Source organism: Anas acuta, chromosome 4, assembly GCF_963932015.1.
Source record: "Anas acuta chromosome 4, bAnaAcu1.1, whole genome shotgun sequence".
Lineage (NCBI taxonomy): Eukaryota > Metazoa > Chordata > Aves > Anseriformes > Anatidae > Anas > Anas acuta.
Window position 1 is genome coordinate 3,219,028 of NC_088982.1, and position 26,256 is coordinate 3,245,283.

A 26,256-nucleotide genomic window follows, 5' to 3' on the forward strand; every position below is an offset into this window, starting at 1 on the left:
CATGGAGATCCATACAAAAGGAGGTGTGCTGTGGATTTTTCTCTTTAGTTGAGTCCTTTGACCCCAGGTGTCGGAAGCTTTATAAGTTTTTCTCGTAAAAAAGATCTCAAATCCCATGACAGTCACCCATTTCTCAACACTCTTCCTTGCTAGGAGCCCGACCTGTATGTCCCCCTGGCATGCAGCACCTCTCTCTCACCACTGTGACTTTTTTTTTGGGGAGCAGCAGGCAGCTATGCTGAGGAGCCAGCTGCAGCTCCAAGAGGCTTTGCAGAGCTACGCCAGAGTCTGGCTTGGTCTCACTTCTCTCCTGCCTGCCAAGCAATCACTGCTGAGGAGTGCCTTAATAAACACCCTTTACTCCAAGTGTACCTTGGATGCTGAATGATGACACATGGAGTGACCTCCTGGCATTTGTCTCAAGAGGAACGCAGATAAATCCCCTGATCCCAGCTCTGTGCCGGTGGCTGCTATCTCCCAATTATGCATCAGGCCATGGAGCATCACACGAATAGCCTGGTCCTTTCAGCATGTGCGTTTGAATTCTGGAGTACGTGACCCAAGATAGCAGGCAGCAGGGCAGTAATTACTGCTTGCAGCCAGATAAATTCTTTGACAATTAAAAAAAAATGTTTTTCTAAGTGAGCCGTGCTCTTAAAACCAAATAGTCTCAGTGTGAGTGTGTTGGGAGGGGGATGAAGAAAAAAGTGTTAAGGCTGTTATGCTTGTATGGGGGTCCCAAAAGGAGGCCTGGTGCTTCAGCCTCAGGTATCTGTAGGTGAAGTCTTCCATAGCACCTCAGAGGATTTTAGGTATGTTCTTTACACTCGGAAGGCTCAAATTCCTCCAACCCACAAATGAATTTTCCATGAAAGTAGGGCTTATTTGGTTCCATACGCTGCACATAACCATGTGGCTACCCAAGGGCTAACTTCTAGGTTTGAGCCTTTTCAGGTGTTTTTTTTTTTTTTTTTTTTTCCTTTTTCTAATATACTCCAAGACTTAAAAGTCAGAAAAGCTCAGCTGCACTGTCCCTAGTGTGATAACCTCTTTAACACCTCCTAAAAACAACTTCAAAACATTAATACACTACCATTGCTAACACCACCGAGTCCTACCCTGAGCAGAAAATGCAGAGCTTCCTAGAGCTGAGCCTGGGCTCTTGCCCGAGATCTTGGATCCAGGCAAACCCATTTCAGACCTGCTGGCAGATCTCTGCACGAAGCACATGGTGATGGATAGGCAGAGGGTATTTGGCTGTACTGGTGCAGGAAAAGATAAGTGGGACTGGGCTGAGGTGAGTCACAGGAGAAGAGACAACAGCAACAGCAAAGGCAATTAGTCAGTCGGATCGCAGAGAGTTATAGATTCCTGTGTGCCTCCGTAACTCTGAAGTTTGCCCAGAAGAGAAAAGGTCAGATTGCAGTTGCTTCAAGTGGTTATGTAAGTCAGCTTGTTTCTGGAAAGAGCAGTCCCCAAACCTTCCCCAGACTTCCTTTCTCATGAATTTCTCTCATGGACCCAACCAGCAGCTCAAGATGTTTCCTTGCAGCCTCACCTGGCAGAGGGAGGGCTGTCCCCTTAGGGCACCCAGGGCACGTCGTTCCCCAGCTGACTGCTAACAGGGAAGGATGACTGAGTGTACTCCTCCAGAGTTCAACTGAGTTTCGTCCCTTTTGTCCCAGAAGGAGCCAAAGATCACAATCTGCACCTCTCATCTCCAGCATATTTTTCACTGGTCCGAAATGCTGACACACAAGTGGTCATCAACTATCCAGTGGTAAGTGGCTTAAGATTATGGAACAAAAAGCGAGGAGTGGAATAATTGAAGTATAACAAGTTGAGTTGGTCAGAACCTGATTGACTTATATGGCTTTCCAAGTGGATCTGATTCTAGATACGCGGATTAAGTGAGTTTGGAAGGGGTCTCTGAAGGTCTCTGGTCCAATCTCTACTTACAACATCACCAACAGAATTTTTCAGTGCAGACAGCAAAGAGAGCAGTGCTAATGCCTGTCTTTCCCACTGGGTTCCAACTGTCTAGTCAGGAATTTGGAGATTTTTCTGTCACTGAATCAAGCAAGGCATTGCAGAGCATGCCATGGTTGAAGGTGACAAATTTTTAGCATCAAGAGGATGGTATTGCATTTTTAACAAATAACAATATTCTCCAGGTGTACTAAAAGTACTATCAAATAAGCTTTTGTATTTAATTTATTTTAAAGACAAATAATTATTTCTGAACGATGTATATAATGTTTTCATGCATTTAACCCATACCTGAGATAATTTGTACTCCTCTGAAAATTCTGCTGCTTGGGAATGACTGCTGATAGAGCATCCTTACAGCTAACTCACACCATGAGACAATTACCCAGCCTCACGGAACCGGTGCTCATGTGTATGTCATGTGTAGGGGCATCCTAGGGTAAAAGGAACCAGTTACAAAGACTGGGGCAATGGAGCTACTGGGAAAGAGGGCAAAAACTTTGCAAAGATTGAAAATATTAAGTAGGATTTGAATTTAGAGCTACTCTATTTCAAACTCATTATATAGGCCAGATCCAGTTTCTCTGACCTGAGGTCAAGGATGGGACTAGGTCATCTCTTAAGATCATTTCCAGCCCTGGCCATCTATATTTCTGTGAAGCCAGAATGAATCATGAACCCCAATGATTTTAATGTGAAGAGGTGGAGTTGTTAAAAATTTAACAGTTTTTGCAGAGTATGTCAATACAGGCTCAGGGGTAGAAATCCAGATGTCTGGTTTGTGGGAAATTTCACTTCGATATTTGCTTTCTTTCCAAAACAGAATGCAATAAAATTTAATGAAAATTTCTGAGGAACTATAAATTAAAAAAAAATAAAATAAAATTCCAAGAACCTCCGATGTACACTGTTGCTTAAATGCGATGTATCCATGGAACCCTGAGAACCTCCCAGCTGAGGCAGAAATGGTTGTTACATGTAGACAGCTATGCCAAGAGCCAGCCACCACTAGATAGATCTGCACCACTGGGCAGCTTCCCTCTTTTCAAGCATCCCCAGCCACAGGGCAGAGAAGATATGAAGCCCTTTCCCAGCTACTTTCCCTAGGTTTTCCCTGGTTTGAGTAATACAGGAGATCAGGGAGTGGAAATCATGCAAATCTTTGGAATTTTTGAATGTGGGAATGTGGAGTGTCTCAGAGTCTCCAAAACTAACACATTTGCAGCAGGAAGTCTCCAAGCACTAGAAAACCCTCTCTAGAGCCAGGGCACTCGGGGCTTCCAGGTTCCTTGTGTTGGATCCAGGAGTCTTCCCTGGGTGAGCCCAGAACTGCCAAGGTTTTCAGCCCGCAGGTTGCATGGTAAGAAAGCCATGGAAACTTGGCACGACGGGGCTGCCCCGGAGCTGTGAGTAGTGATTGAAGTAGAGGTTGTTAAACCTGGGACATTTCCGCTCTGTTTTCCAACTGGCATTTCCCAATGAAATCCTCCTTCTCTGGCCAGCGTCCAGATGCGCTATTGGGGAATCTCGTGAGTTCGGCGTCTGCTTAAACATTTCTCTTACTTTGGGCCATTGCACCCAGGAGAATGATGTGTTCTTTGCAGGTATGCAGGAGGCTGAATCCACACCCAGATATTACAACAAGAAGGTCAAATGAGGCTGGTTTGCTTTTGCTGCTGGCTCTGGCCTGTCTTCTGTCATAGATACATAAATGAAGGGGAAGAGGAGAGGCTGCACAGATGGATCTTTTCTCCATCTTCATTTTAACCTCTGCCTACTGGTTTTCTTTTCTTGTTTCTGACTCCTCCTTCCTCACTTATGTGCCACATCACTTCCCAGCAATTTAATGCAAAAGATGCCAATCAATCACCCGCAGGCAGTAAAACTGCCAATTTTGTACCTGGAATAGCCATTTTCAGGTTTACAAATGCAAATACATACCGATCTGCACAACATGCTTGTGCTTTACAGCAGCGTGGATGCCATCAGACATTTCAGCCCTGCACCCCCGGCTGCTCTAAAAGCCAATACTTCCACCCCCAGCCATGCTGGGTTGGACACAGAATGAAGCCGTTGATTTGGAAGAAAAGAAATGACGCAAGCAGTGAGGAACGGAGGTCTCTCACTCTTGATCTCTGATGAGAAGGGAGGGCAGAATGCTTCTGTTGAGGCAAAGTTATTTTCTGTTTGAAGAAAGTCTTTCTGGTTGTTGGAGAAGATCAAAGCATGCATTGACAAATGGATGTTGTCATTCAGATTGTCCCAGGGGATGTCTCCCCACTTGGAATCTCTGTTAAGGTAACTTTTGCATCCCTACAAAATTACAACACAGAGATATTCTGCTGAGTTGCAGAACATCCTACGGGGACCCTGGGGAGGGGGCAGGGAGAGAAGCATGACTGTCTCTCTAAGCCACATTCTCCAGATGACTCCCGGTTACTGGGGTGACATCCTGCACGGCCCTTGCACTTGGCTATTTAAACAAGAAGGGGAAGGACTTGGGTGACACGAGATGTTCCCCTGGGAGCTGGGTGACAAATCAGTCCGAATTCCATGATGATGATGAACTCTGTCTTCAAGGAGGAGGTGGTCACTGGACTGGCTGGAAGATTTCCCCCCTGAGGAGACCCCAGGGTGACGGTGGTCTCTGCCCTCCTCGTTTTCTGGGACATCCATGTCATCCATGTCCTTTGGTCATTTCTTTTGACCTTCCTTGGCTTGGCTCCCTCAGAGATTCCCCTGAGGAACAGAGGCCTGGTATCAATTAGCTGTGCAAGACAGATGGCTATAATCTCCTCTCTGATGCCTTGGCATGGAGAAATCCCTCGATGTTCACTTTGAGAGTGAGGAAATGGTGCAATCTGTGGCCTGGAGCTGCAGACTGAGTCAGGGATCCCAGAACCTCCAGGGTCATGAACCTGCCCTTGTTCCTCACCTCTCATGGTGTAGGTGTCCCTGCTGTGGGTCACATAAGGAGGTGTGGGGGGAGCTGTCAATGCCCAGAGCCCAAAAAAAAGTTTGAGAAAACACCAGGAAGAATTTGGCTGCAATGGCTCTTTGGCCATTCACCAACAACCAGCTATGGTGTGAAGGCGTGGTTCAATGAGGGCAGACGAGTTTAGGATCTGAAAATCCATTCCCTCTTTGCATGGGATTTCTTTGGGGGTGCACTCCCAACCCCCCTTGAGTTTTCCTGTCCACAAGAGCATTGGAACCGGGTAATTTCTAAAACACAGAGTGTTCTGTAGACAGAATATAAGGTTTGAGCAAATTTCTTGGGGTGTGACACTGGGCATTGTCCCAAGGCATGGAAGGGGACGTGCTCCATACTGCAGAGCATCTGTGCCCCAAACCTTTCCTCCACCAAGGCCTCCAGATGTTTGTCAGTGGGAAACTTTTGCTTCCTCCCAGCAGCTTGCTTGTGCAATGTGCAAGCCAAGAATGGCAGATGGACCCCTCCTGCCTGGATTTTGGGAGAGCTCATGGGTGGCTGCATGGGTGGCTGGGTGACAGCCTTTCTCGCTCTCTGCCTCTAACGGTCCATGGGGCTGTTTGAAAGAAGCCACTTGGTCCCCTTAGAATAAACAGATCAACTGAGGTCTGTTTCAGCCTGTGACTTGTCCTCAAAAGGGAAATTGAAAATTGGGCACAATCAGGAAATATCATGGTTGTTCACAACAATACCATATGCCCAGTTTGTTCTCCAACCTTAATCCCTTTATACACAGAGATTCCCAAGAGCTTTCCAAGCTGTTCCAGGATATCTCTCCTGACACCACAGTCATGCAGCCCGACAGAAAGAAAGACATCTGATAATAGCAGGACAAAAATATATTGCTAGGCCGTTTCATTCCCTGAGAAGCGTGCAAATTACAGGAGACAAATGCAAATTTTCATGTAGGGCAAACTCGTCAAATTGTTTTGGCCAAAGCAGATAAGAGACAGAGAGAGTAATCTGAAAAACAAATGCAAAATTTCAGTCTTGAAACTTTTCTAAACCAAACTTTTCTTCTAGGGTCAGGGGACAGGGATGCCAAAGTACTTCGTATTGGAATTTACTTGCATTTATTTTTAGAAACCAGATCAAAAATAATCAAAACGCAAAATGAAATACTGCATTATGGATCAATCTGAAAAACAAAGTTTAATTGTTTAATTTTCTTTTGTTGACCTAACAATTCTCTCTCTTTTTTCCCTAGACCCTATACCTGCTGATGAAAGACCATTATCAAACTTCAGGTTCTCCCTTGGGTGATTCAACAACCTCATTATCAAACTTTTCACTGAAAACATGCACTTTTTTTTTTTTTTTTTTTTTTTCATGCATAATACACTTCTGTGCATCTGCTGTGAATCATTTGTGATAGTCCCACAACCTAATGGTGGGCAGGGGTCAATATGTTGCACTCTTAAGCTCCCAAAGCCAAGGCAATAAATTCTCTGGAGTGAGGAATTATCCTTTTTCTACACAAATCCCAGCTCTTATGCGCATGTTCAGGGACGTAACCACAGTACAAATAGGCTTTTATTAGTAGGAATAACAAATGAATTGTTCCCAAATGATCACATTCTTGTGTTCTCTCTTTTGTTTGTTTGTTTGTTTGTTCTTGTTTTTGCTGTTTGTTAATGACAACAAACAGCTTGGTTTGCTTTTCATTTGTAGGCTTTTCTGAGTGGTTTTGAAGGCATTCCCAAATTTAGTGGAAACATCTGCCTAGTGGGATGCTTTTTGCTCCTTACCAGTGCCTGGGGTGGTAGAGGCGCAGCTACTGCTTAGCACTGCTGTCAGCCTGGGTGGTTTCTGCCAAAGTCTGCAGAACCCAAACTGCAGTTTACCAATTCAAATCTGCAAAGGTGTTTCTGTTTTGTGTAGGGAATCAAAGAGAATAAATGGAGATAAAGATAACCAAGGAAAGGATGAAACCAAGGAAAAACTTAGTGCTGAAACTTTTCTGAGTGGCAAGACCAGCATGAGCAAAATTGGATGTCGTTCAAAGTCGTTCAAAATGGGATGGAGACCAACAGCCACTAAATGAGGAAGCATTCTATCTGGTGAAGGAAGAAAATGAGCTCTTGGTAAAAGGATCAACACAGGTCCCAGGGAGACATCAGTGGTGACTCCTGCTTGCTGAAGAGGACTCTGGAAGGGCAGCTTTGTATCGCCAGTGTCAATTAGATCTACCTCAACTTTCTGTTGGGGGCAGAGAAAACTGACCCTAGAGTGGACACCTACATTCAGTGTCTTGCTCTGCAGGGCCATTAAAAATGCTCACACCTTTGCCTGGGTGCCTAACAGACCTCTAAATGGGATTTTTTTTTCTTTTTTCTTTTTTTTTTTTTTCCCATTTTTGATCCCTGAGCACTTTTTGGGCAGAGTAGGCATCAGAGCATGGGACACCATGGCCAAGCATAAGAACAGGGCATTACCAGGATGGAGATTCCTAAATTTTTCATCCAAGGGGAGCTTTTAACCCCAAGATCCTTTGTTCACAATTATGAGCAACAGTGTTCCCTTTTTCCTGGGTGCTGGCTGCTGATGGAGGTATGAAGCACTACCAACCACCTGTATCACAGAGAGCCTGCTTTAGTGCAGCCCAGACTAAATCCCAATACCAGTTCACCTGGGAACTTTACTGATGGAACATTTGTTGGGAAAAGAGGGAAAAATCAGGTCCTGACACTATGTGTGGCTGGCCCAGTCCCTCTCTCACTTCAAAAGTGATTTCTCCTGGACTGTCATACTTTTTTTTTTTCAAATGTGTGCAGTGGAAATTCCTTCTTGGTGATTGCAGTTTGGGACAAAATAAACACACTTTATCCTCTGTGAGCTGCTGTATCCTTGGAGTGCAGGTCACTCCTGGAGAGGGAGAAGGGTGAGAGGCAGGGATTTGGAAGTGACAATAAATAAATAGAGGGGGAAGAAAAATTGACTTTCCCAGATCATTTTTGACCCAGTCACCATGGTGACCATAAGTGAGTGTTCAAGAGGCAGGATGACTCACATCTGGCAGTGGAGCAGAATTTCTTAATCCACATTTCAGCACTGGCTGACGGGACCTTGTGGTTTCAGGGGTGCCTCCTCCAGTGACCTGGGGAACTGTTTCCAGCTCAGTTTGGTGGCAGGGTCCTTGGTGTAAGGAGAGCCCCTCACACCTTGAAATGGCAGTGAACGAGACCAACTCATGAAATGAACCATCTGGTACAATCCTGAGCACATGGAGGTGGAAGGTGACATCTATGTATTTGTTTAAGCTCTCTTCCTTGGAGATCTCTGTGGCATGACTCAGACAAATCCAACCCCAATATTGCCTTAACAGCCAGAGCATCAAGCTCCATAGGTTCACGGTGGCAACTGCAGAGGACAGCCACCCATGGGTGGCAGATAGCTGCCTTCTGCATCTTTTCTGCAGGTGGGAAGTGTGATCTGCCACTACCATTGCTAAAAGTAATTTCAGCATTACCACAAAGTACTGCTTGCCCTGACACGTTTGGCTGATGCAACTTCAAAAGATTGAATTGGAAGCTGATCGTGAGCACAGGGTTGGTCTCCTAAAGCACCAGTGATCTTCTAAAGAAGAGGAAATCCAGCTGAATCGGAGGAAGAACATGGATGATAAAGGCAAAAGGAAGCCCATTAGGAGAGATGAATTTTATCTTGTTCAATGCAGCAAAGCAGAGGCTATAAGGGAAGAAGACATTTGACCATCTATGTGCAAGAAAGGTGAAATCCAAAGAGAGAATATAAATAATTAAGCAAAGAGTAGTAAGAGTATAAATAGTATAAAGAGTATAAATAATTAAGCAAAAAAAAAATAAACAAAAAATGATTACAATGAGGCATGAATATGTTTGTGCTGCAAAAAGTAAATTATCTTATAGACGGCCTCCCCAGAATGGCATAGGTAACAGAGGCCAGGGACTGGGACGCACATGAAGATCAATATTTGATTTTGAAGAGGATTGTGCAATACAGTTATCTGCATTCAAAGTCTTTGCTTTCACAAGACGGAAACAGCTGCCTGCCGTATGTACACATCAGAGCCATAGAGGTGCAGACGAGGAGAATCAGTGAGCAGAAGAAGACGAAGAGCTATGAAGGGAGGAGATACCTGAAGGAGCATTGCACTCGAGGGGTTGGTGGGCCTGATCACATTTCTGGCCACGTGGCTCTCCAAAGGCTTGTCTGAACTCTGCTGTGAGTCAACTACTTCTGCGTTGAGTGGTAAATGACTATTTTTGGAGCAAATGATTTTTTGTTCTGTACATTAGGTCGTTAATTTAATCACCCGTGGTTTCTCTAAGTACACACTGATGGCTGTTCAGCAAGAGTGCAGAGAGTGAAGAAACAGACCTTTTCCAGCTGAACACATGGAATCAGACCTGACATGCTGATGGTCACATTCAGTGTAAACACTCTCCAGTGAACCCCCTACCATAGTTTCCTTTAATTCAGCCTCAGACACTGGGAAAATTCTGTTTTCCATGTAAATGATTTCCCTTGTCCTGTCTTTACAGCAGGATAATGAAACCGCCCACGTCCCAATTCCCCTGGCCTTTCAGGGGAAGTTCACGGATCCATCCTGTAGGAGAGCAGTGGCCACGCTGCCCGCTGGGGCCGTCAGGGGGACACTAATGAAACCCAGGAGGAGCCTGCACGTTGTGTGTGCTCTTTTGTGTGCTTCAGTTCTCACGTCTCAGCATTAGCAGGTGGGCAATGACTAAAAGCTGTGATGGGACAAGTTCTGTGTGCACCAGAGAATACCACAGCCTTACTATGGCTACATGTCCTAAATGGAGACACTAAACCCACCACTGCCAGGTAACCCCACAATCTCTATTTAAGTTGGCCAGCTGCATCCTGCTTGCCCAGATACATGCCCAAGTGATGGCTTACAGCTCATTAAAGTCACTTAGACATTTTTTTTCTCTATCTCTGCCAGTCAGCAAAGATTAAGCCCCTCTGCCAAAGACTTTTCTATATATTTTCTACTATTCCTGCACTGAAACATTAGGTGTGTTTTTTAATGCATGACAACAATGGAAAGGAAGGCAGCCTGACTCCTCATAGGCCACTCTTAGAGGGAAACAGCAATCTCCCGTTCATTTTTATTTTAAGGACATGGCTTCAGAGTTAGTCTATGGGAGGGTCCATTTGAGGTGAACATGTTGGCACACCAAGATAGGGCACAACCTGCACTTCTGCAGGGAAATAGCAAGAAATATTTGCATAGGCAGGTTACCAGAGGTGCTTTCCATGAGGGTTTCTCTTGAATTTCTTGGGAAATGTCCCACAGGCAATAAAGGGCACTGAGACATCCAGCTCACATGCAGGCACCTACCCATAGATACATGAAGGCTTCACCTGTTAGTCTGGCCCTAACCCTAATCCCTTTGATTATTTACAGACCAGCAATAAATACATTCTGGGATGAGGAGGCATGGATGAGAAGGGCAACACTACAAGGATGCATTTGGGGAAGAGGACTTGGAGGGAACAGGGTGGGCTGCGATGTGATCAGATGCAATGTCAGAAGGTATCTCTCAACATCTACACGGCTATTTCATATCCTTTTGTCTGGGTGCCAGTAAACATCAGTCTGCCTGCAGCACTGCATGCTCTCCTGCCTGCACCATCCCTGTGGATCCACCACTGAGAGCTCCTCTGGGCTAGAAATAATGTCAGATTTATACAGCACCTGACACAAAAGGGGCTGGACCGTGACTAAAGCCCCTGTGCACTGCTAAGGATCTCAGATAGATCAGCCTTCAGAGAACCCCAGGGTGCTGTAACCATGTGCAGTCACTGAAAAAGAGGCACAATGTGATTCCTCCTAAACAACTCTGCTTCACCAGCGCAGAAGAGAGCAAGAGGTGCAATATTTGGAAAACTCCCCACGCTTTGCTCCATCCTCCCATGCCTTTGCACACTCAGCTTTTAGCAAGGACTACATTGAACCCAAATTCTGTGACGTGCAGTTGTTCTGTTTTCTTTCCCCAAATCCCCAGCCCAAGTGCAATATCGAGGGAGGCAGACAAGCCTGTGGCAGGCTGCCAGATCGCCTTCACAACACATCCTCGCCGCTTTCCAGATAATTCCTGTGGAAGGCACCCTGGGAACAGAAATAGCCCATGGCTGGAAAACTTTCCTGGTGCTTTTTGACAAGTCTCTCCTAGAGAATTAGGCTTTAAAGGCAGAGGTTCAGGAGCTGGCACTGCCTCTGAATCCAGGCCCTCTGCTGTCTGTGCTCAAGCTGGGTCAGCAAGCAGCTGATGGGGTCTCCACTCTCGTCCCAGGTCCTCCACCTGGGACTCAGGTGAGGCAGTTCTCACCTAGGGCAAGACATAACATCATTGCTATCTTCACCAGGTGGCCCAGGGGTTTGACACTGGCTCTGAGTCCTTGGTTTTGTGGTCAGTGCCCTCTGTGATCCCTGTTGTTACCCACTGGCTGTTTCTCAGTGATCTGTGAGGCAGATCCTAGGAGATTTGAAGCTGGAAAGCAGCCAGAGAGGAGATGTGTTATCACCCTGTGGTGGTGACCTCCTTCCCTCCCAGTGCCCAGCCCCAGACCATCCTCCTGCTGCAGGGAGGGTGCTCATCCCTCATCCCTTTCCTGGCCATGTTTCCCTACATGTTGCCCTCTGGGTTCATTGCCATAGGGAAATATCACCATGCCATGAAGGTGTCCCCATTCCTCACTGTCTCTATATCACCGATCATCCTTTTGTGACTTAAGTTGTTATTTTCCCTTGAAAGTTTCTTTTTCTGTTAGATTTCCCCCATCTAAATTATTTTACAAAAGTTGTAGAGTTTGTCTGTGCTGGACCCAACTCCAGTGCATCCTCTCTAGCACAGGCTGATGTCGCCTTCTTTTGTAGGGTGGGCTGCCCACTGCTCAAACAGTTTTTGTGTGATTAATCCTTGCATGGGAAAACTCTTGCAGAGCTTCCTCATGTATTTTTTTCCCCTTCATAGACATCTACTGGTGGACTTGCTGCACAGCTCTTGTTGGTGCTCTCTCATCACTTGAGACCTTGCATTGCAAGTTTTGCAGGAATATTTGGGCCTCTTTTATCCAGGAGATCATGGAATTTAACCCGTGTGATCTGCTCTGGCCATTATCTCACAGGGGGAAGTGCAAGCCCCATTAGCTATGATAAATATACAAACAAACTGCTGAACAGAAGAGGGGCAGGGCTGATTGCAGGCCCTGAACCCAAAAGGCACTGAGCTGCTCATGTCCACACTGCTGAAATCTGGCTTCTAGGGCAGGTTTGTGCTGGAGAACCTGCCTGGGGTCAGCTGAGTATTTTGTCTCTGCTCCTGATCCTCTTTCTTTGAGTATCATAAATGCACCCGCTAGTTAGCAATGGGAAACGTGGCTTGGACTTGTTTGGGGCAGAGATTTCTCACTGTAGGAACCCCTCGCAAATTTATTTTTTTTCCAGCTGGGGAAAAAATAAAAGTTGCATTTCAGGGGCCTTAATGACAGAATGGTGAATTGCTTCACATCGGAAACTTCCTGGGAGGAGGAAATGCCCTCTCTTTAGCAAGTTGGCAGTTGGTTTTCTGCCACCAGACCTGGTGGTTCTCTGGCTCGGCTCCAAATGCATTAGCTAAGGAGCCCTCTTAGAGAAAGGCTATTCATTAGGAGCAGCTAAAAAGCCGGATCCTGTTCCAGCCACTCCAGTAAATCCATCCTTGGGCTAATCGTGCCCATAAATTATGGCACAGGGAGAAGTACAGTCTTCTGTTTTAGCGTGACAATTTTTATGCAGCGCTGGAACAGAGAAAGCAGGATGGGCAGAAGTAGCTGCCTGGTGTGTTAGCAATACTGGAGAGCTACCAAATGACTGTAGGTATGTAAGCAGTGCCTCAATACCCCCAGCCCAAAATGATAATGAACAGTGCTGTCTCCTTCCCTAAGGCCATCTGTGCATGTTCCCCTTCTTCCTATTTAATCCTTTGAACTTTAGAGCTGTCACCACTGGGACAAGTTTGTCCCCAGCATACCTTGTGTGGGAAGATGTCAATTTTACCTCTGCCACTCAGGCAGGTTTCCTCACCAGCCTGGAGAGCAGATGGTCGATGCAACTAATCAATACCCACTGGAGACATTACTTTTGCATTGCGGTGGCTGTGAGTGGCGTTGGAGGAAGCAGGAGGAAGAGGGAATTTGGGGATGCGTGCTCAGCGGCAGGTGCAAAGGGCTCAGAGATCTCTGGATGGAAGGAGCTTGTAAAGATAAAGACCTCAGAAGGAAGGGCTCATGGCTCAGTGTCCCTAATGGCATTTTAAAGGAAATATTTACAGCATGTAACAATGGCAATTAGCGGCCAAATTGGAAAGCATCTCTCCTGTGAAAGCAGCCAGCTGATGAACTTTAATACTGAAGCAGTTCCTTGTGAACTACCCTTACTTGCACAGCCTCAAACCCGCTCAGCCACAACCAAATTTAGAACAGGTGGGTGAACAAAAACAAGATCATAAAGGGCATTTGGAAGCACTCCTGTGGGTTTGAGCATTAGGAAGGAGAGGAGACAGTTCTGTCTGGGGGCTCTGCCAGCCCTCTGACATGGGGACACCTCAGGGAACCTCAAAACCCCGCACCTTGGAGCTGCTGGAGACAAGAAGGGCTCCCAGTCCTTTCCAGAACCTCGCTAGCCCCATGGCTAGGTCCAAAAAGGTAGTTATGTCTTAAAATATTTGGACTTTAAAAACTAGTAGTTTTTAAATACAACTCAAGGGGGGGGGAAAGACAATCTTTGGATAATTAGACCAAATAGTTTTGCCTGGTTATCGCATGACAAGGAAAGGAGGCAGTCAATCCACCAACTGAGCAGAAAAAAACTTTTACAAAGTGTAGCTGGTACCTTGCTTCCCTTGGAAAAGATCTGCTCAGAGAACAAGTACATATCATGCCAGAAGCTCTATGCCACCTGTCTTTGTGGGTTTATCTTAAAGGGTAGAAGATGCTGCAGACACCACTCAAAATCCCACTAGTTCGCATGGAAAGATGATTGCTGAAAATGCAGTGTGTAGACCACAGCCTTTGTGATGACCAATTCTGGGCTTCAGCTGTCTTAAAGATGTTTTTTTTTTCTCATACAGAGAGCAAGTATTTTATTAGATTGTCACAATTTCCAATTATGTCCTGTGATAAAAAATTGTCTTATTTAACTCCGCTTTTCTAGTGAACTCTGGTTTCCACCGAATACATGAATGAATATCTTCCAAACAATTTCTAGTATATCCTAGATAATAAAACTTCTAAAAGAATACTACTGAGGTTGCAAAGACTCAAAAGATAGACAAAGTCAAAGTGAAAATTACATATGAAAAACTTCTTACCCTTAAAGAGCTTAATATCAGGATCATGCTCGATTGTCTCTGCAGTGTCCCTGCCAAGACAAGTGCAAGGAAAAGTGGGTGCTCGATTTACATGTAGTGACAGCTGAACAGAGCTGTTCACCATCTCCTCATGGGTCATTACGTGGCTCTAGGTTTGGCAAAATCACCCTGCTCAGCCCTGCTCTGAGGACAGAATTGTTTCCTCATCGATATCTGAAAGTACTTATCTCACTGAGGGAACAAATATTTTGCAAACATGTATTTTTATTAACATAAATATCTTTATTTTCCCATCTCTCTGAGAACAGAAGGCTGCTTTAGAACTATTTAACCATCCTACCTACAAAGCAATACCAAAACATGCCTGCATTTTGGGTGTGGAGTCCTGAGCCCTTGGCATTACAGGGCCCATCATACCGTTAAAGCAGAATACCCGTCAGATTCAGCTCCAGCTGAAAGTGTCAGACTTTGGCAAATCTGGCCCCGTATTTGTCTTCACAGTGAGATTCACCTTGGCTAGTTCAGATGTGTGCACCTCAGAGCTGGTGATCTTTGGTCACCTTGAGGAGATACTGGTGTTTTCGGGGTGTAACTGGTTTAGATGGCAGCATTAGGATGAGATGAACTGCAGCCTCAAAATCCTTCTTTTTCATTTTTGGTTATGTGGAAAACCAAAGAGCTTGGCTGAGGACCTTGCACTGTTGGCATCCAAAGCCAGGGATTGACCTGACATTGGGAATGGGCAGTGCAGGAGACTGCAGAGGAGCTGAATTCCCCACCAGACCCCATCGGGTCCTTGCTCTTAAAAGTCCCTACCCAGAAAGTTCCAGTCTTGCCAAAATGCTCTTCCCTGCCAACATCTCAGGAACATGCTTTCTTCTAGCTGTGTAGCTTCATAGAAACTGGATATATTGGGGCAGCTTTGCCTGATTCCTGTCCTGTCATGACATTAAGCACCCCCCGACCCCAACAGAGTAAAATATCAAGTTTCTGTTGTGACAACTGGTACCATTAGAGCTTTTTAAACTCCAGGCTGTCCTTGTAACACTTCTTACAGGAACTGAACACTGTGTTTTTCCCTCTCATCTTTCTCAGATATGGTTATCTCATTTTGCATCAGATTTGGCAGAACAAATTCAGCCTGTTACAAAGATATGGAATGAAATCTTTACCTAATAAATAATATTTGGCACCAGAAAGTGGGACTTTATTCCAAAATGGTCCAGTAATCTTAGGAGGTACTATCAGCCCTGCCTAGAATATAGCACAATAATCCTATCAGGTGAAAATCCCAACTGATTGATTAGAAGGTAATTTGGGTTACTTCTCAAGGAAATACTTTCATTTTCTGAAGAGCCTTGAGCAAAAGTGATGTAGATATTCACTAAAGTGAGCACACCTCTAATGAAAACCTACAGGTAGCACAAAGCTTTTACAGTGCTACTTCCTCACATGACACAGCTGCTAGTACTTAGTTAATGCTGTTTGCTGTGGCAAAGCCAATTAAAAACAAGCTGATTGTAGGAGCTTAAGCAACCACCTTGCATGATCATACCAAAGAGCTTCCCCACCCTTCCATTCAATCTTCGTTACATCCCATTAACCAGATTACCGGAATTAATGAGTAAATATTTATCCAAATATGAATTAATGCAGATAGATCAGGGTAATTAAGAGCTTCTTCCTGTAATATCCCAGACAAAGCTTTTTTGTGTGCAAACATAATAAAACCTTCAGATGCAGCTTAATATAGATGCATTTAATATTATATTGCATATTTTTGTATTAGTTCCAAAATTCCTGTTGAGAGATTTTATAACATCTTGCTCATTGAATCACAGTAGTTTTAAAATTTTCAAGATCCTTTTTTTTTTTTTTTCTTTTTTTTTTTTTTCCTGTTTGTGGTACATCTATTATAGCAACTGCCTCCAGATGCGTCAAGACTCAACGATATAAAAACAGACGCTTGGCTTTAAATAGTTTTATTTGGTGGAGCAGTGGGTGGAATGGAAGCAGAGTTATCCCGTATATAGGTCATGGGAGATCTGGGTCCTGTTCCCAGTCCCTTCACTGAGTCACCACACTACTTTGGCCAAGCAGAGGAAGAGCGTATGTTCGAACTTGGGTGCCCAAATTGCTATTTCAGGTCCTGATCACTGCATCTCTTGTTACAAGGCAGACAACAGAAGATGTATTACAACCTTCCATCTGTCTCTGGCCTTTGACGTCGGGCAATGGGTAGGAAAGGAACCATGCACTCAGCTGGGCTCCAAATAATCATTTTTTGCCATTTATTTCCAAACATGCGTAGACTATTTCCCTGTTGTTCTGCACTAGGGCACAAGGAGTGAATTAACACCATCAAATGCTTTGGCTCCCCAGTGTAGCCTCTGATTGTTGTCCATGTGCCAGCTTGTAATTCCCTCCTAGGCCCTTCTGCAGGACCCCAACACGTTCTCCCTGGTGGGGAACCCAGCTCACAGGCTGCTTTTCCATGGTATTATCTTTAGATAGATGCAATCAAAGTGGATCACTCATAACCAGGTCCCCTGTGCCTGGGCTATTCCTCCAGTGCTCTCCCAGCGGGCTGCACCCACCCCGACTCTCCCACGTGTCCCTGAGCCTAGCCAACCCCATGCATCCCAGCTATTGTGCCCTACAAATGACACTCTAGTAGGCTGTAACAAAGCCCTAAAGTTATTGCAGACTCTCTGAACTGGAGGAGAAAAAAAGGCAGAAATCACATTTTTTTTACTGATTAAACACCAGTATAATTTTTCAGGGAAAACAATGGATTTGCCCTCATTACAATGCTTTAAGAGCAGGACAAGAATGGTTTGGGGCCAAGTGATCTTTCTTGGAGAAAGGGAGATGGGCTGGAAGATCCATCCATCCCCCATGACTTATCTATTCTAATTCGGTATGAAGCCATTTGATGGAAACGTCCTGCAGTGGAAAGCAGATGAGAAGGATTTTGCCTCTTGGTTTGGTAATATCCAGTAAATCAAATTGGTGCCTTCCACCAAAGAGCTTTGAGACTCTGGGTCTGTGCCTTTGCTGGCATTTTTAAGGAATATATGGTTCCTGTGGATCAGGATCAACAGGGAACACTTGACAGATGGAAGAATTCATTGCCATTGCTCTGCTTCCAGTTTGAACTCAGGCTTTAATTCCAGTTCAACCCAATATTCAGTCAAAAATCCTTCTCCAGGCCATAGATAATTATCCCAAAGCAGTTCAACATTGTTTTTTCCATGCCAATTCTGCCACTTTCACCATGACTCAGAAAATTTCAGGAGATACAAGAGACTACCCTGCCCAGCAAAGTATTTGAATGGTGTATCTTTCATCCTCCTCTTAAATCCCACTTTTGACCGGGTCCTCCCGTGCACAACAAAATTAAAGAAGCTTGGTGTTAAGGGGAATTGTGTCTTGTGGTGGGTTTTTAGGGAGTATTTTCTGGGGTCTGACAAAGGGCAGAGCTCACTCTGCAATCTTCCTTCAGTGGGGAAGAGTATGTAAGTTCCTACTCATTTGCCTATCTGCCCATTTTTATGAAACTCGTAGGAATTCGATATATTGGAGACCTTTAACACTTTCTTGAAAGCAATTGAGATTGATGAAAGAGTTTAACAGATGGTGGGAAAGGGCCTGCATGCACACAGGCAAAGAGCAGTGACATAAGCCCTTGTTCCCTTAGGAAAACATGGCAAATGTACTTCTACCAGAATAGAAGTAGATTCTCCTACCACAATAGACTTGGTCTCATCTGAAATGTGCCTCTACCTCCACTGCCCTCCCCATCATCCATTTTACAAATGACAGTTTCCAAAGTCTGAGCCATGCTATGTCTCTGCGAGCCCATCTTCTGCAAAAAGTTTTGTGAAAGGACTTCTTCTGACCTGTGAAAAATAGTATCTACAACAAATAATTTTGTTTTGGCTTGAAAAAGACCTTTCTTAACCTGGTTTGTGTAGCAGCTGCCTTTCCTTCAGGATGCAGGGAAAAAAAGCCAGGACACTATTTTTTTAAATCATAACTGGAAATAAGCACCAGCCTCCACTGCAGACACAGGCAAGTCCCTGCCTCAATGCAAATATAAGAACAGGGTTTTGCTTGTAGTGAGGGATCTCTCGAGCCCTTCCTTGTCTGGGTAACTGCTGCTTGTGGGGGGACAGGATGGAGGGATCCTTGGCTTGTGGACTTCACCCTTGTGTGGCACCAGCTGTGGGTGCTTCTGTGCCTCTCTCATACCAGCCTGGGTTTCTGACCAAATCTGAAGGATAACAAACATGGGAGCCCACCACCTAGACCGGACTACATCTGTTAACAACCAAAAGCCATGGAGGGATGTAAATCACCATTCTGGGTACTGGCTACTACACCCCAAGGGATAGATTTTCCTTTTGGATTCTCCTAGGGTAGTGATGAAGAGGGGCTTTGCCTCCACTCTTCAGGTGGTCCCATCTGGGGCCCCACACCCTCTCTGCGTGCTCCCTGGGAGCTGAAGATTGGATGGGGAGCAGGGCTCCATCCCTCCTCCTGTTCTTACCTCCTATTGCCTCATCTTGGAGAAAGGAGATAACTATTAAGAGGTGTTGTATAAGGGGTTCTGGTTTCTTGGCCCATTGCATAAATGTCTGCTGAAAGGACAAATTTAGCCCCTGACTTCTAGCAGGGTTTTCTATTAGCAGAAGAGCCAGTGAAGCTCCTGTGGCTGTGCTTCTTAACGGAGAAGTCATGTGTAATCCCCCAGTGCCTAATAAAAGATTGACCTGATGTACGGTTGAGCTTCTCCTCACCTGGCTGTCATGCTTCCATTGGACTTAAAAAAAATTGAGTCTAGGCTACCTCTTACATCTTTACATATACCTACAGTGTAGACACTGTCAGCCAGTTAGTTGTCCCTAGAGGGTACTTTTGTATCCTCTTCCTCTGAAGAGGCAAATTAACACTATAATTCATCTTGTCCTGTGGAGGATGTCCAAAATAGATCAGGTGGGTCACACTTTCGGGCACCTCCATAGGAAAGATAAAGGGGGCTTTGGATGAATAAGCCTGATTGACCTTTTATTGGTGTTAACATTACTCCAAAAGGCAGCTGGACCTTCAGAGGACCCTTCCAACCAGCACCTTCATGATGCTATGGCTACCTCAGATGAAGGTACTTATGCCTAAAACACCCAGATTGAGATGATTTTTTTTCATAAAAAATACCCTTAAAGACCTTGCCAACATCTCTAGAAAGCCTCGTGATGTTCTCTTGATGGGTCTTTGCTAAGCAAAGAGGAACCTTGGCAGAAAAACACACATTCACCAAGCAGCCTCCCAGATGAAGCAGCTTAGCAGAACTCTACTGCACACCCTGCAGAAGGCACAGCCCATTAGGGCTGTCCTGTAATTAGGATTCCATCTTTTGTTGAACAACGAGCTGCTTAAAGAGTCTCATTAGCTACGCAAACTGTTAATTGTACTAAAACTCCTGGAGATGGCATCTTATGCTTGGAGACACATATCCCAGACCCAAAAGCGAGCTGAATTATGCAGCTGATAAACAGCCTGTGGAAGTATTTGTTAATTCCATCTGATTTAAAGAAGCATGCTTGCAGATTATTCCAGCACAGAGAAAAGACTGACAACAGTCAGTGCACCCATAGGTCCTGTGGTCCTGTTATTTACATTTTTTTTAGTTATTTCAGCTTCTCAATGCAGATGTGGTAAGTATTCTTTTTGTGTAGCCAAAGTGGAAGCTATTCTGCAGAAAGAGGCACAGATGTGTGCGGGCTGATGCCGACACCGGGTGACAGAGCTGGTGCTCTGATTGCTAAGTCCACGCTAAGCAGAGCAGGAAGCCTTTTACTTTTCAGTTGACAAATTCACTTATCCCCAAAAAGCATATTCAGGCAACAAGGAGTCAGCAGGATAAGTCAGTCAGTGATAACTTCATGCAAATTCGTGAGAAATAGAAGGAACAAGAAAGTCAAAATATTTCATTTTGATATTTTCAGAATAAAATAGATCACATTTGTTTCATTTTAATGTGACAGCTCATTTTGAAATATAGCTGAGAGTGCTCATTTTTAATAAACACTTATTCACCCTTTTCTTAAATTGAAACAATATGTTTCACTTCAATTGAAAGTGATTTTTGTTTCCAACCAGGGTTTCATTTCCATTAAAAATATTTATCAATACTATTTCCAGTAGACTCTAAATACTTTCTTTCAAGTTAGTCTAACAAGCAAATAAAAATGCAGTTCTACATAACCGTTTGCAATCTTCTTTCAAAAGAGAATTGGCCCCAGCATATTTCAGTTTATGGATTTACAGTGAACTTTACTGGTTTTACTGCTTCAGACCCATCTCACGAGCTGTAAAATCAGAGATTAGACCTTACAGAAGTTTCTGTTCTCCTCCTAGATAGCAATAAATGATTCTCGGGTTGGAATAGGAAATTGCAATTAATAAAAGGGAGGTGAAATCAGAGGCAGCATATTTTTCAGTCATAAAATAAATGAACTTTTGCTGTGTTTATATTATACGTATAATACAGCAGGAAGTAAAGATCAAAGCCATGTTTATAGAGAACTTGGCAAGTTGCACACTTGGAGGAAGCAAATGGGTTCACAGGAGGTACTTAAAGAATGAAGTTTGGATTTTTCGCTGGTGTAAATCATCATTTTCCTTTGACATAAGAGCAACAGTAGTGATTTACATCAGTGCAGGAGCTAGTTCAATGGCTTCAAGGGGGGACAAATGAGGTTAAATATATATATATATATATATTTTTTTTTTTTCATATGGAAAAGTATTTGCCTGGTGTCTCCATTTACAAGTAGTAGAAATAATTCAGAGGAATAGGGTCGCCTGATTCCCAGCTTCACTAGCTGCAAGGTATAAGTTGGGAATGAGGTTTGGAGCTGGTTCCTGCAAAATTGCTCAGCCAAGGAGGCAAGTGCCTGGGGCTGCCCCGAGAGCTCAGCCTTCAGCCTGGCATCTCTCCAAACCCCCACTTCCAAAGGTCTCTGCAGGCTATGAAAACCTCCCAATTCACATGAATGATGAAAGGGAAACTGAGGCACGGTCAGCTGGGGTTTGTAACCTTGGGTCTTGTAATGAGAGAAGCTCACCACAGCCCTGCAGCTCCCTGCCCGAGTTAAACCACAACCTCCTTGCTCGCACAGGACAAAAACCCTTAAGACAGCTGAGATGAACTCCCCAGGCACCACGCTCAGCCAGAGAGAGCCCGAAGGAAAGAGATGCAAGAACGTGCATCAGCATGGGGAGACCAGACACCTGACCACCACCCCACGGACACCTCAGCATCCGAGGCAGCTCTGGTGCTGGTGAATTATCCCTCCAGAGGGCAGGATGGTGCTGAGCAGGCTCAGTGAGGTGTCTAACAGCCCTGGGCTCTAGCTGCACCCTAGGGACAAAGGTGCAGGGCTGGAGGGAGACCCAAAGCTTGGTGGGTCAAAATTAGTCTTTTGGTCCCCATGCTCTGTTGCTATTGACTCAACTCGAGCAAGAGGGTTTGAAATATCTGAGAAAAAAGTGCAGAACTAGCTGCAGTGCCTCCCTGCTGGCTGGTGTACGTGGTCCTAGTAGTGTGGTGGGCTGTGGGATGTGCAGGTCCCACCCTGCAGATGGTGTCACAGACCTCCCTGCTTTGTGCAAAGACCATCACCTACATTATAAAGTTATTTTCACACTTTTTCCCTTCTCCCCTGCTTTAGCTACATCACTCCAGAGGGTTAATTTGATGACTGTCTTTATAAGAGGCAGTGATGAAGAGCTCCAGGTTCCCTGCACTTTTTTGGTCCCAAGTAGCTCTGGTGCTGGAGGGGAGCATTGCCTTGTGCATCACGTCCCTTCCTCGGTGTCTGCTCAGCTTTCTCTGCACACTGAGGGCTTCATCCTTCTCACTCAGGCAAACCGGAGCACTGGGGCAGAGCTTGCTAAAACTTTAGAGCACAACCTGGCAGACAGCCCCAAATGAGCACCCATGGCATGGGCACCTTGGCAGGGTCAGGAGCTGAGGGCACGACTCCCACAGGAGGAAGAACTGCCCTGGGACATCACCAGGACCCTTTTAGATAAGACCTGGTCCTGGTAGAGGTCCCAACACAACATCAGCATCCTGGAAAGTCGGCAGGACTTATCTTTCAGTCTCTGACATAGTTTTTAGAGGGGTTTAACCTCCCTCATCCACAGCATAATCACAGCAGGGGTGGGAGCCCTGGGCATATGAAAGCAGACCCAGGTGCCTTCCCCAAAACTGTGAGGATGAGAGGCCAGGGTCAGGGACTGCAAGGCTGTTTGGAGACCTCCGTGCTGTAATTACAGCCCGTTTGAAACAGAGCTGCTTCCTGCCTCCCCAGCCCGAACTTCATTAATTAAAGTGCTGAATGCAGAATAAATTCATTAAACCGATTTTTTTTTGTTGCTATTTTATTCATTGGCTGCTTGCTTTGATTGATTATGTGACTCTGATTAATAAATATTGAACGAGCGTTAATTAATTGAATTAATTCATTGCTGGTTTCTCCACCTATCCATTACCTATCCCTCACCTCCATGTGTGAGTTATGTCCTGAAAGGTGTCCCAAGGATCAGGTCCTCGGTGCCATGGGGCTGGGCTGGGGACAGGATCACTTACCAAAAGGCAGGACGAAGAAGAAGGGGAACCAGCAGAGGATGAAAACGCCCACGACGATGGCGAGAGTCTTGGCCGCTTTTTTCTCACGGGAGAACTTGAGGAGCCGCACGGAGAGGGAGCTCCTGAAGTTGTGCCCCTTGCTCCGGGTGCTGGAGAGAGGCTCCTCCAGCACGCTGCGGCAGTGGATGCGCAGCACCACCTCCATGGATTTATTCCTCTCCTTCTTGACCCCCGCCTCCAAGCTCCGGGTTGTCCGCCTGGCCACCACGTAGATCCTGAAGTACATCACCAGGATGACCATGAGGGGCAGGTAGAAGGAGAAAAGGGAGGAGAAGAGGGCATAGCCTGGCTCTTCTGTGATGCTACAGATGCTCTCGTCCGGTGGTGGCGGCTCCTTCCAGCCCAGCAGCGGCCCGATGGAGATGACCATGGAGGAGAGCCACACCACCACGAGGATGACCCCCGCCTTCCTCTCCGTCATGATGGTGGGGTACTTGAGCGAGTACTTGACCCCGATGTACCTGTCCACGGAGATGATGCAGAGGCTCATGATGGAGGCGGAGCAGCACAGCACGTCCACCGCTGCCCAGATGTTGCAGAAGATGCGGCCGAAAACCCAGAAGCCCAGCACCTCCAGGGTGGCCGAGAAGGGCAGCACGGTGGTGCTGAGCAGCAGGTCGGCGATGGCCAGGTTGACGATGAAGTAGTTGGTGACCGTCTGCAGGTGCCGGTTGCAAGCCACCGAGAGGATGACCAGGATGTTCCCCACGATGGCCGAGAGGATGAAGGCGGCCAGGAAGACCCCGACGCCCACCGCCTGCACGTCCAAGGCGAAAGGCAGCGTGGTGCCGTTGCCCTGGGGGGGGTCCTCGCCTTGCAGCCCCCAGGACCGGTTGGCACCGCTCTGGCTGCCCTGCCCCGTCCTGTTCCCACTCAAGCTGCCATTGCTCAGCTCAGCGAAAGTCATTGTAGAAAAGGTCCGGGCTCCATGGAGGGCGAGGAGAAAGCGATGCCGAGGCGCAGCCCCCCCGGCATGGTCCCCGAGACCCCCTCCAAGACTCGCTCAACCCCCGCCCCAAAAAAAAAAAAAAAAAAAAAAGAAACACCAAAAAAGCAACAAACAAACAAATTTTGGGGCAAAGCTCAGCCTCCCCTCCAAGGCGGGATGCTGGAGGGATGGAGGCTCAGCTCCGAGCCCCCAGCCCTCTTCAAGCCGGGTGGCAGCGCTGCCCCCCTCCCCGGCGGAGCCCTCCGGGGGGGGCAGCGAGGACGGGGCCCCCCCGCTGCCCTCGCATGCTCCGGGGCTGCGCTGGGCGAGCGGGCGGCAGCGCTCGGCGGCTCCGTTCGCCTCCCCGGGAGGGCTCCGGGAGGGGCGAGGGGAGGGATGGAGGGGTAAGGGGTGGGCCGGCCCGGGGGTGTCAGGTGGAGGAGGAGGAGGAGGAGGAGGAAGAGGAGGAGGAGGAGGAAGAGGAGGAGGAGGGGACGGGACGAAGCGAGCCCTGGGGCAGGGCGAAGCCGGCTGCAGAGCCGGGAGCTTGCAGAGGACGGAGGGGGGAGGAGAGAGGTTGTTTTTTTTTTTGGGGGGGGCAGGGACAAACTCGGGAGTATCGGGCACCCCCTGGGGGGTGCAGGCAGCACTTGGGGGGCAGGCACCCCAGGAAGGGGGGCAGGCACCCGGGGGTCCCCGTCCCGCCGCCCGCCGCCGCCAGGGAGCAGCAGAACGCAGGGTTTGCCCGGCGGAGCGGTGGGTGCCCCCCCGGGGGTCCTTTTTTTTTTGGAGGGGGGGAAGTTTGGGGGGTTTGGGGGAAAGGAAGGTCTGAACCTTCTCGCTGGAGAACCGCAGCCGCAGCCCGCGGCTTCTACGCCTCACCAGGAGGCTGCCCTGCAGGGCTGGAGGGTGTCCCCCCCTGCCTCCCCATCCCCAGCATCCCACCAGGAGGCTGCCCTGCAGGGCTGGTAGATCTCCCCAAACCCAGCATCCCACCGAGAGGATATCCTGCAGGGTTTTCAGCCCCCCCTTCAGCTTCAGCATCCCACCAAAAGGCTGCCCTGCAAGACTGGAGAGCCCCTTTCGTGCCCACCAGCCTTGCAGGGCTTCCAGCGAGCATCCTTGCCGTGCCAACCCCGGGCTTCCCATCCCTCATCCCAGCACCCTGCCCGCTTTGTGAGCACGGGGTGCCCCTTGTCAGTCCCTTGGAAAAGCAGAAGGGATGATCAGTGCCTGGTGTTCAGCAACAACGTGTGATCGGCAGCTCCCTGGCTGCAACTTAACCCTCTTGCAAGACTTCGGAACGGCAGCGTGTGATTAAAACATATAGCCACATATTTCTGGGTAATTTAAACCTTTATTTTATTATTATTTTTTTTCTTTTTCCCACTGATAAAGACAGATCCTGTTTACACTGATTTCCTCCCCGTGACCCTGCTCTTCTGCCTCCATACGTTGCGATGGGGACTGACCCCAGGGCTGAATAGGGGATCAGCTGCTTTCTACTGTACACAGGAAATATTTCCTTGGAGTGTGTTTATCCATGATTTTTCAACTTTACTTTCTTAACAAAAAGAAAAAAAAGGCTTTAAAGGGCAGTCCAAGTACACGCTGAGATGATTTAACTATTGCTCTAACAGAGCAAGGGAGGTATTAATTCACTGGGTATGAGAGTGAACAAAAATAAAATAAAATAAAAATAATACTGCATATATTCTCTTATTTTCTTTGACAATCATTGCAGGAAATGACACATTTTTGATCTTCCTCATTTCTTCCATGCACTTTTGTGTCCCTTAAGATTTCACCCTTCTTCCTAGAGCTGGGTTTTTGACCCTGCTGGGAACATGCAAAGTAAAAGAACTGGAAAGTACAAGCAATTGGGAACAATTACTGTACAAGGAGAATGTTCAGAAGGGTGGTTTTGGTGTTTGCTTTAAAAAGAAAAAAAAAAAAAAAAGATAAAAAAAAAATTAAAATTAAAAAAAGAAGAGCCCAAATACCCAGCACTTGAGGTCAAATTACTCATTTTCCTTATGTTTTGATGAAAACATGTCAAACAGCAAAATGAAGTATTGTTTCTTACTGGGGTGCTAAACTCAGCATGGGATGATCTCAACCCATGGAATTTTGATGCCGTATCTCTGTGGCTACACAGATTGATGTCTAGATAAATATATCTCCTCTAATCTCTGTGGCATACAGAGATAAAGAAAATGTGCATTTCTCTGAAGTTAAGATTGGACTTCTCATGTAAAGCAGGACTTAA

At 46.4% G+C, this 26,256-nt stretch overlaps 1 protein-coding gene across 1 annotated transcript in view; it reads right to left on the reverse strand.

Moving 5' to 3' along the window:
- ADRA1D (adrenoceptor alpha 1D) overlaps positions 1-24,508 on the reverse strand; it is a 43,739-nt gene extending 19,231 nt beyond the window's left edge. The window contains exon 1 of the mRNA XM_068679575.1: positions 23,000-24,508. Coding sequence (XP_068535676.1) covers positions 23,000-23,966 — 967 coding nt within the window. The 5' untranslated portion in view covers positions 23,967-24,508. The remainder of the gene's footprint in view (positions 1-22,999) is intronic.
- Between the last annotated feature and the right edge of the window lie 1,748 nt (positions 24,509-26,256).